This window comes from Phacochoerus africanus, chromosome 2 (genome assembly GCF_016906955.1).
Source record: "Phacochoerus africanus isolate WHEZ1 chromosome 2, ROS_Pafr_v1, whole genome shotgun sequence".
Taxonomy (NCBI): domain Eukaryota; kingdom Metazoa; phylum Chordata; class Mammalia; order Artiodactyla; family Suidae; genus Phacochoerus; species Phacochoerus africanus.
In genome coordinates, this window is record NC_062545.1 from 108,957,746 (window position 1) to 108,968,964 (window position 11,219).

Sequence of the window (11,219 nt, forward strand, 5' to 3'; positions counted from 1 at the left end):
AACAAGTAACAAGCAAGTTTTATAGTTTTAATGTTTTGGCTTCCTTTAATTCATCTGAAGTATAGCTTTATATGTTACTCTTATTTAATGTAACCTCTATTGTATTGATTTCTTCTGTGGTTTCCTTTTGAATTTTGTAAAACACGTTTAAGACCACAAGTTAGAAGAAGGTGACCTATTTCAAACACAAATAGATGGGGCTCCAAAAGATTTGTACCCTGTGCTTGAACTTGAATGGCCTTAAATCTGTTTCAGCTTTAACAATAGAGTTTTACTTGGGCCATATTTGCCCATTCTGGTGTAACTTGGGTGATTTTCATACTTAACAGCTGCTGTCGAAGTGAGCATTCTGACTCAGTTCTGTAGCGTTAGAAGACCTTTTGTTGTTGAAGATGTGAATGAAGTGTGCCTGTGCATCGACTGTTGAATTCACTTGTATGCCATTCTTGTAAATACAGTAGTTTTGCACAATCTCTCAAAAAAAAAAAAGAAAAAAAAAGATTAACAGAGTTCACTTTTCATATCACTGTCTTAGACCAGTGTTTCTCAAGCTCTGCACTGCTGACACTGGGGCGGACGATCCTTTGTTGTGGGCCTGTCTTGTGCATTGTAGGAGGTTTATCAGCAACCCTGGCCTCCACTTACTAGATGGCAACGGCACACACCCAACCCCAGCTGTGACAACCAAAATATCACTGGGCATTGCCAAATATGTCTCAGGGGACAAGAATGGAACCCCCCCTCCCCCTCCCCCATCAGAACCACTGTTAAAGGAAGAAATTTAATCGTCCTTTCACTAAACCAAGTAACTACTTTGAAATTATTTTTCCATAACCTTTCCAACCCCTCTGGCCTGAAGTCCTATCAATGAATTAATAAACTGGTATTTAGTTTTCTTGTTTTGATACCTGAGAATTCCAGGTTCATTATGTTGTGAAATTGTAATATTCCTTAATCTTTCTACGAGGCCACCAGTGTTCTCCCAGGATTTAGCCTTTCATCCTCAAAAGCTGTGACTCACAATAAATTAAGTGCATTTTTCCATGGATTGCTGCCAGTTAACAGATTACTGGTTAAGAAACCCCACGCTAAGAGACTTACCTAAGCCATAGAGGGTATCAATGTGCAAACGGGATTTAGAGCTGCTTTTCATCTATAACACCTGAGCTCATAACAAGAGTCCCTTTAAATGGGACATGACTCTACCCTGCAAACCCACATTTTGCAAACCATGTTGATCTCACACATGAGAGAGACACACACAATTTGAAAATACCTAAATACATGTGCACTTAATTCAAAACTGTGTGGTGCATGATGAATGGTGCATTAGTAAGCCCTAGGCCGACACCCCTCTATTCTCTACTGTGAAGTGCAAAGCTTTAGTCAAGGGTCGCTGTCTCATCTCCCCTCCAGACAGAGCACATCTGAGACCAAGGTCTGAACGGTCAAGTTCCCTTTGTCTGAGCATAAAAGTGTAAACAGCAAACATACTGAAAACTCATTCGAAAAGGTTACAACATTTTGTCATTTATAGTCTTAGACTCTCAAAATATGAGGTTCTTCCTTTGAACCATGAATTGTCCATAACTGAAACTTGAGCTCATAAATTAATGATTCTATTCTACTATATATATCAGCATCAAGATAAGAAACAAATTCCAGCTCTTCATTAAACCTCCAAGAGGTAATTGGCCAGAGGATCGATGCTGCCTGTAGAACGGGGTTTGGCAAACTCCAGCCCATGGGCCAAATTTGCATGTGCACACACACACTTTGGGCTGTTTTTGTAAATAAAGTTTTATTGGAACTGAGTTCCACTTGTCTGTTTACATATCACCTACGGCTGCTCTCACACTAAGATGGAAAAGGTGAATAGCAGCAAAAGAGACCGAATGGCCCACAAAGCCTGAAACTGTACCATCCAGCCCTTGGTAGACAAATTTGTTGTAAGCATTGTCTGGTCTAATCTAGTCTGAGCACTGAGCAGCACAATGCTTTCATCAAGTCTGGCATCAGAATGACTCACAGACACACTCACCACTTCATCACCTCTAATATTTAAAAACTAGAAATAACTGACTTATCCCATAGCATGAGACTGGGATAAAGAAATTATGATTTAATGAAATACTCAGGCTAGTAAAAACATAGACTTTCTATGTTTATGCAGTAGACATAGTATTAAATAAAAAGAAGTTATGAAAATAATATACACAGTATTGTCACATTATGGTAAACAAATACTGAGTAAATATTAAATACTCGGTGGTGAGATTTTCATTTTTTTTCTTATTTATATTTTCTAAAATGAACCAATTTCTTTTGTATAAATATGATATAAAGTTACTAGAATTTGGGGAGCTTTTTACATTTTAATTCAATCTTAATAATTTAATTTTTTAAGTGTTTATTATAGTTGATTTACAATGTTCTGTCAATTTCTGCTGCACAGCAAAGTGTCCCGGTCATATATATATTTATATATATACACACACACACACATACATACATATATATATATATATACAGTCTTTTTCTCACATTATCCTCCATCATGTTCCATCACAAGTGTCTAGATAGAGTTCCCTGTGTTATATAACAGGATCTCATTGCTTATGCTAGTAATTTAATCTTAAGGCTATTTATATTATTGACTTTAGCCACTAGGATAACATAGTAATGAAATCATTTTTCTCCAGGGTTCTACATCCAAGCAGTTCTTCAGGTTACACCAAATACTCTAAACCCTAAGTACTTAAAGCACTCTGTACTGTGGCTGAGGTGAGAAGAGAGGGGCTGTGGGGAGCACGGAGAAATGGCATCCTGCTGGGCACGCCCCAGAACATAGATAGCATCTGTTCCTCCTGTCTTCCTCCCACGGGTGATCTTTTAGGAGGCCCGAGAGTCGAAAGGAGATGATTTGGGATCCCACCCTAGGGCCCTACACTCAACAAGCCTGTTTGCTAAGTCCTCAATCATCACTCCCAGGATTACACAATGAAAAGTAGCAAATACAAAATAAGCCTATTTTCATGGAGCTGTAATTCTCAGAGAACATCAGGTCTACCAGAAAGGTCAAGGCATTAATGGTTCACAGCCATTCTCTTTCTTTCACTCTGCCCAGTGTTACAGTGCGCTACTCCTGTCTGTGTGCTCATCTAAAAAGGCCCTTTAGAGTCTTCTGTTGCCTCTGTACCAGAGGAAGACTTGAGAACAGCTATAGCTTCTGATATTAAAGAGGGCACCTAGCAGCAACGCCATACCTACTGAGGTCCACCTGCAAACAGCAGAGGTGAGGCAGGGAATGTTCTTTGTTCCTTCAATAAACTATAAATCATATTATGTCATTTACAATTATGTTCACTGGGTTAACAGTTTACCACAGAAATTCTTGGTAGATTCGTTATCCTTTTTCCTGCATAGGACATGTATTTCATAAGTATAATTATGTTAGGTTTATAAACACATTTCTAGCATACACATAATTTGTATTATATGACATATTCCAGAACCAAATTCCCACATAATTTACAGACTGTTTGTACCCAATTCTGTGTCCTTTAATAATAGCCCTGTGGGATTTTTATTTATCAGACCTCAAGAAAGCCAGAAAAAAAATTTTCATCAAAAATTTTTAAATGTGGGAGTTCCCGTCGTGGCGCAGTGGTTCACGAATCCGACTAGGAACCATGAGGTTGCGGGTTCAGTCCCTGCCCTTGCTCAGTGGATTAAGGATCTGGCGTTGCTGTGAGCTGTGGTGTAGGTCGCAGATGCGGCTCAGATCCCGAGTTGCTGTGGCTCTGGTGTAGGCTAGTGGCTACAGCTCCGATTAGACCCCTAGCCTGGGAACATCCATATGCTGCGGAAGTGGCCCAAGAAATAGCAAAAAAAGACAAAAAAAAATTTTAATGTGGAGCTCCCATTGTGACTCAGTAAGTTAAAAACTTACTGTGAGGATACAGGTTTAATCCCTGGTCTCACTCAGTGTGTTAAGCATCCAGCATTGCCACAAGCTATGGCATAGGTCACAGATGTGGCTTGGATCCAGTGTTGCTCTAACTGTTGTGGAGGCTGCAGCTGCAGCTCAGACTCGACCCTTGGCCTGGGAACTTCCAATATACTGTAGGTGTGGTGTAAAAAGAAAAAAAATAAATTTTTTTAATGTGTCAAAATTCGGAGCTCTCTTGTGGCTCCATGGGTTAAGGATCCAGTGTTGTCACTGCAGTGGCTTGGGTCACTGCTGTGGCTCAGGTTTTATCCCTGGCTCGGGAATTTCTGAATGCCATGGGTGCAGCCAAAAGGGGGGAAAAAAAAATAGTGTCAAAAAAATTAATTTCTTAAAAAAAATTTTTTTTTAATTTAAAAAATAGTAAAATAAAAATAAAAGGAGTTCCCATCATGGCACAGGGGAAATGAATGCAACTAGGAACCATGAGGATGCAGGTTCAATCCCTGGCCTCGCTCAGTGGGTTAAGGATCTGGCGTTGCCGTGAGCTGTGGTATGGGTCGCAGACACGGCTCAGATCCTGTGTTGCTGTGGCTGTGGTGTAGACTGGCAACTATAGGTCCGGATTTGACCCCTAGCCTGGGAACCACTATATGCTGCGGGTGCGGCCCTAAAAAGCAAAAAAAAAAAAAAATTAAAGGGAGTTCCTTGGTGGCCTAGCAGTTAAGGATCCAATATTGTCACTGCTGTGGCTCAGGTCACTTCTGTGGTGCAGGTTTGATCCCTGGCCCAGAACTTCCGCATGCTTTGGGCGCAGCCAAAAAGAAAATTACAGCTTTAATCGGGAGTAAAATCTGTGGTTTAACCGCTATTGAAAGGAAGCCAAGAAAATAACATACCATTCCTTACATACTGGGTTTTCCCAGAACCTCTCTTCCTAGGTAGCTGGTATCCACTGGTATTTGCGTCAAGAAAGAGAAAACCTTATTAGTACCTAAAATTAGACTCATACCTGTTCCCTGTTTGAACTTGAGGTTTGGGGCTTCTGGCATGCTGGACTGCTTCTGCGGCGGCGGCGGCCATACCCGACTGGCACCTCCATGGCTGACAGGCCCTTGAGCCGCCATATACCACTGTGACAAAATTAAAGTGGGAGCATGAAATCTAGCTGGAAAGTAATTTCTTTTGAAGAGGTACTCAGCGCATAATTCCTGGATTTAAAATTTAAAGAGATGCTATCGCAGAGGTGATTTCCCCAGCATTTCTCTGCAGGTGGGTGAAGGCTCTTAAGACCACTCTGAGGGGATGGGGTAGTGTCCCCTAGGATGGCTTATCAGCACCTGCCTGGACCCTTTTTAGAAGCCACAGACATCTCCTCTCCCTGCTCTGGCCGCTGATTTTGACAGTTCCTCATGAGAATCATTGTGTATTACGAAAGTTACTGATGGCAGCATCGCATTCATATGAAAGGGGAAGAGGCTGTAGAAAAGGTTAAGGCCACTGATTTCAGGAGTGGAAAGTAGGCCAGTGAATTTGCAGCAGTTGCAAAGATCTTCTATCTGCCTACAAAACTTCTCCAATAAGGCACCAATGCCGAGAACCCCAGCACTGCCCTTGGACCCTGACAAGGGGGGACTCTGCTTTAGAGGACCAATTCTGGCCCTCTTCCTACTGCACCCTGCCCCTCAGGATAGGCCATCTGCACAGCCAAAGATTCATGGACCCCCAGAGTCCATGCTTCTTCAGGCTCCCAGTACCCAAGACCCCAGAAATCCCTGGCCCAGAAGCCTCACACCCACTTCCAAGGTCTGAGTAGGCCTCTTTCCTGGATCCATCCTCCTGAGGGCAGATTGTACCATAGTATAAGCAATTTTGACCTGAAGGATTGTCATTGGGTGGCTATTCATGGGGTAAGAAGAGAACTTGGGCATACACACTGGAGTATGTACCAGACTCTTCATGCAGAGCAGGCCAGGAGTAGGAAGAGAAGCAGGGAAGTTTGCTGGCCTGAGGCGACTTTCTCAGGGCCGCAGTGTTCCTGGAGGAACTATGAAGAGTTCAAGAGTTCACCCTTCCAGGCCACTAGAAAGGTCTATTTATCAGCATAGGAGAAGAGAACATATCTCACAGCCTGTTAGCTTGCTCTACGCAGATCTCTGTTTGCCCTCTTGTCCTGGGCCCCACGAGAGTTGGCTGCGTTCTTAGAGCCTATGTGAGCTGAGGAGTCTGTGGGCCACACCCAGGCGTAGCACGAAGAGTACTCATCCTTAACACAGAATAAAAGGGAACTGAAGCCACAGAGAAGACAACAGTGTGGGACAGAAGTTCCTACAGTACTCACAGTATATACATGACCTCTGTTTCCCATTCTCAAACCAGCAGGTCTGAAACCAGTTTAAGAACAGTCTCCATCTACCCTCCTCCTATCTGTGAGTCAAAGGTGTTCTGGTAAGGGACTCAGGCTGTGGACAAGCTGATCTGACTCTGAATCCAGTTCTGCCACTTACTAGTAATGAGACTGGAGCTGGGTTACAATCTTTCTGAGCCTTAGTTTCCCCAGATGTAAAATGGTGAAACCTGCTATCTGCCTCCTTGTAAAGATTACAGGAGATAAGACCAGTGAAGCACTCACTCTACACAGGGCCTACCACATGTAATTAGTGCCGGTATCATTTTCCTTTGTAAGCGTCTAGAGCATAGGGACTATTGCTTTGATTTTTTTTTTTATCACCTGGCATAAATATAGGCGGATGTTTCCAGGCCACTTAGATTTCCAACTATCCAGATTGTGCACATTCCCAACAGAGCCAATTACGTGAGCTTGAGCTAAATAATCCTTATTAACTCAAAGCGGAAGAGCAAAGATTGACATAAAGAAGTTCAATTCCACTCAAATGAAGTTTCAAACCAACCCACATCTCCTTGTTTTAGACGAGTTCAATTCTGAACTGCATGATGTGATCTAGCCAGGTTCTCCATCAGATCATGCTGCAGTGTCTGCAATTCTTTACATCGATGAGATTATATCAGATTCCATGGGGGATCAGAATAGAACTTTGGCATTAAATAATTTGACTGCTGGTGATATAATAAGACTTTGTCTTGCAAACCTTAAAAGGGGGTGCAGGGGGGGCAATAAGAATGAGACTAAAGGAGTTCCTGTCATGGCTCAGTGGTAATGAACCTGACTAGTACCCATGAGGACTCGGGTTTGCTCCCTGGCTTTGCTCAGTGGGTTAAGGATCCACCTGAGGAGACCCAGTTGCCATGAGCTGTGGTGTAGGTCACAGATGCCACTCATATCCCTAGCTGCTGTGGCTGTGGTATAGGCTGGCAGCTATAGCTCCGATTGGACCCCTAGCCCAGGAACTTCCATATGCTGCGGGTATAGCCCTAAAAAGACAAAAAAAAAAAAAAGAATGAGACTAGAGTCTCCAACTAGTACATTAGTATTTCCTAGTATAACTTGGGAGCTTGTAGCTTTTCAAGCTTCTGAACTATTGCTATACCCTCTACTTACAAGGTTCTCTTCTCTGAGGTTAAAAAAATTCTCAAAGGAGGGTAATGCTGTTAATAATGGGTCCTTTATGCTAAGGACATAGGGTTAACACACCCACCTCTCAAAGGCTTTTCTAGACCACTCCTCTCCCTGATCTGAAGACTCTAGAGAAAGAGTATCTCCTACCAAATGATCAGTATTAATCTAGCTAAAGGAGTTTAAAATACTATTCAAAGAAACAACTGAGACTTCTGAATATACCCAGATCACAGCTAAAGAGAAATTCAAACACATAGGCAGCAATGTCTGGTATAGACAGTATGTGTTCTAGAGCCAAGGAGAACTGAGCAGAAATTCCAGATAGGACCAAATAAGCATGTGACAGTTCTTAGGCCACTCACCGAGTTATTCCAAGCCTCACTTTTCTCATGTGTAAAACAGTGATAAGGCCAAAGGTGCAGAGCTGTTGTAAAGATTAGGAAAATTAAAAAAAAAAAAAAGGAGTTCCCGTCGTGGCACAGTGGTTAACAAATCCGACTAGGAACCATGAGGTTTCGGGGTCGATCCCTGCCCTTGCTCAGTGGGTTAAGGATCCAGCGTTGCCATGAGCTCTGGTATAGGTAGCAGACGCGGCTCGGATCCTGAGTTGCTATGGCTGTGGCGTAGGCCGGCAGCTACAGCTCTGATTAGACCCCTAGCCTGGGAACCTCCATATGCCGTGGGAGCGGCCCAAAAAATGGCAAAAAAGACAAAAAAAAAATCTATGTCCAGCCCAAAGAACACTGCCTGGCACAATGTATATGGTTAAGCAAGAAGTAAGAATACTCAAAAATAAGGACTTGCCCACTTACAATCTAAGACCAGGTCATTCTAACCCTACTTTTGACACAGACAACTGGTCTACCTTTGGTAGGCCTACAAACAATAAAAGCTATAAAACTGAGAGATACCCAGATGAATAGAAGATAACCTAAGAAAACAAAACTTCATTAATTCCTGGAGAAACCCAATAGGTGAATCAGTCAAAAATATACCCGTGACTTAAGAAGTTCATGGGAATAACTGGTTCTCCAAAACCAAATTATTTAATATTTCGGATGCTTGGGGGTGGTACAACAGAGAGTAGAAAACAAGGTACACAAGTACCTAATAGAGCCTTTTTCTATTATGTAGGAGGTGACTATTTCAAAAGATTCTCACAAAAATATGCGCCATTTTAAAAATTAACAGAAATAGGAGTTCCTTTTGTGGCTCAGTGGTTACCGAATCTGACTAGGATCCATGAGGTTTCAGGTTCGATCCCTGGCCTCACTCAGTGGGTTAAGGATCTGGCGTTGCCATGACCTGCGGTGTAGGTCGCAAACACAGCTCAGATCCCTCGTTGATATGGCTGTGGCGTAGGCTGGCAGCTGTAGCTCTGATTCGACCCTAGCCTGGGAACTTCCATGTGCTGTGAATGCGGCTCTAAAAAGCAAAGAAATGAAATAAGAAAATGAACAGAAATAAGATCCTATATTATAACTATTAATAAACACTTGGGGAGAGGAGGCTTCAAGAAAAGAATTGCTATTTTGCTGTTATGGAGCCAAAATATTGTCATTAATTTAAACACTGATTTTCTTTTTTATTATTCTAGATTTATTTTTTCTAATTACAAAAGACATATGTGCCTAATGTAGAAAATTTGGAAAGAAAAAGGCACAAAGAAACAAAAATTGATTACTCTACCAACTCTCTAAAAGTACAATGGCACAATGTATGTGGTTAAGCAAGAAGTAAGAATACTCAAAAATAAGGACTATATACATTTATACTGGGGAGCTTCTTATAATTTTCTAATATGCAAAAAAAAACAGCGCAAAATTTTGCTTTTCTACTGCAAGAATTCAAGAAATACTACTCAATTTTTTATAACCCAGTCTAGAAATTAATTATTTATTTATTTATTTTTTGTCTTTTTGCCATTTCTTTGGGCCGCTCTCGCGGCATATGGAGGTTCCCAGGCTAGGGGTCGAATCGGAGCTGTAGCCACCGGCCTACGCCAGAGCCACAGCAACGAGGGATCCGAGCCACATGTGCAACCTACACCACAGCTCACGGCAACGCCGGATCGTTAACTCACTGAGCAAGGGCAGGGACCGAACCCACAACCTCATGGTTCCTAGTCGGATTCATTAACCACTGCGCCACGACGGGAACTCCCCAGTCTAGAAATTAATTAGAAGTTAAGTCCTTCATATAAAACAAGATAATTTCAGTACTATAACTACATCTTAAAATCAGAGTCCATAATTCAGTTGAACTCTAAATCTACTTCCACTATGGTTTCTGAATCCTTTCGCTTAGTTACTTATAACCCGGACAACAAATCCTTTAAAGTTTCTCATATTGTTGTACAACCTCAACTCTAAAGCCTGTCCAGACTTTCTTTGCTACAGGAAGGATGGATGAAAGAAAAGACTAACTGGATACCTCTTTCAGCTCCATTACTGGCACTGTGCTTCCTCTTCTTAAAAGACAATGTCTTTTGTCTCCCACTACCCTTAGCAACTGGATCCTCAATGTACACTAGGACCTTATTATTTTCCTAACAAAGGCACCTGTAATAAGATATGGAGGTTTAGAACGGATGCCTTCTCAGAAGGTGCCAGACGGATGATTTAGGGAGTTTAGAAAAATAAGTCAGATCTGTGTCCAGTAACCATTCAAAGGTACTAATTTAGCATCTTAGCAGGTGGCAGCATTTACATAACAAAACTGAACACTTTGAGGGTATCTATATATCTACTGTGTGCCTGTCACGGTGCTATAGGCTTTATCTGTATTCAGCTAATCTTCATGGCAAGCTTATGAGGTATTACCTTCTCCTTTTACGTTTAACAAAGTTCAAGCTACACTGAATCCCTTGCTCAGGGGGTCACAGGAATGCTGCAGGGCTAGTATCCCAGCCAGGAGTGTCTGAACTAGAGTTCTGTCAGCAAAGTACGTTCACGTCTGTATCAGATATGTGCAGGATTGTCACTGGGGCTTTTTCTCCAAATACCTGTATAAAACACTAGGCCCAGCTGCCCCGCAGTGGGTCCTGCTGCAAAAGTAAGCACTGCGTGATGCCAGGGGCTAGGGAGAGGAGCAGTGGACCCAGTGTGACTTCCACCACCAGGGAGGGAACCTCAGGGTAGATGTCTATGGTGATGGTGATGGTGACGTTGCCATCGTTACCATTTCTGTGTCTGGCCCTTAACGCACTCTGCCTCCCGTAATCCTCACAACTCTGTGACTATTATTATTCTTATTTTACAGAAAAGAACTAAGGCTCTGAGAAATTCAGCCACTCCTCACGGCCACCCAACTGACCAATAGGACTCCAGGACCCCTCCCCACGGCCTCCGAGGGCCGTCAAGTAAGCCCCACGGGAGGGTCCCTTTCCGGATCCCTTCTCCGCCCCTTGCCCCACAACCCAGCTTCCTGTGCAGCCGCCGTCGTTCCTGGAAGTTCCCAGGCCCGGGGGCCTGCAGCCAGCTGCCTGCTGTCCCCGCCGTCACCGGGTCCCCAGCCTAGGCGGCGGCCGCGACAACCCCACTTACGCAGATCGCGGAGCAGGACGCCCCCAGATCGCAGGGCCGCAGCCATGTTTGTGCCGACTGAAAGCATTCCCGGGGCAGCCTCGGCCCGGGGCCTGGGTTCCTCCCGCAGCAGCACAGCCAGGCACGGGCTCCGACAACGACCAGTCGCAGAGCGCAACACCAGCCACCCACGCTGCCTTATCATGCG

General features: G+C 43.3%; 1 protein-coding gene across 2 annotated transcripts in view; it reads right to left on the reverse strand.

The window, feature by feature from the left end:
• FECH (ferrochelatase) overlaps positions 1-11,217 on the reverse strand; it is a 36,050-nt gene extending 24,833 nt beyond the window's left edge. Inside the window, exons 1-2 of one of the 2 annotated variants that reach the window (XM_047765581.1) lie at positions 11,033-11,217; positions 4,962-5,082 (exon numbers count right to left, since the gene is read on the reverse strand). In XM_047765581.1, coding sequence (XP_047621537.1) covers positions 4,962-5,082; positions 11,033-11,216 — 305 coding nt within the window. In that variant the 5' untranslated portion in view covers position 11,217. The remainder of the gene's footprint in view (positions 1-4,961; positions 5,083-11,032) is intronic. The other variant, XM_047765590.1, reaches the window with a different exon arrangement.
• Positions 11,218-11,219: the final 2 nt, after the last annotated feature.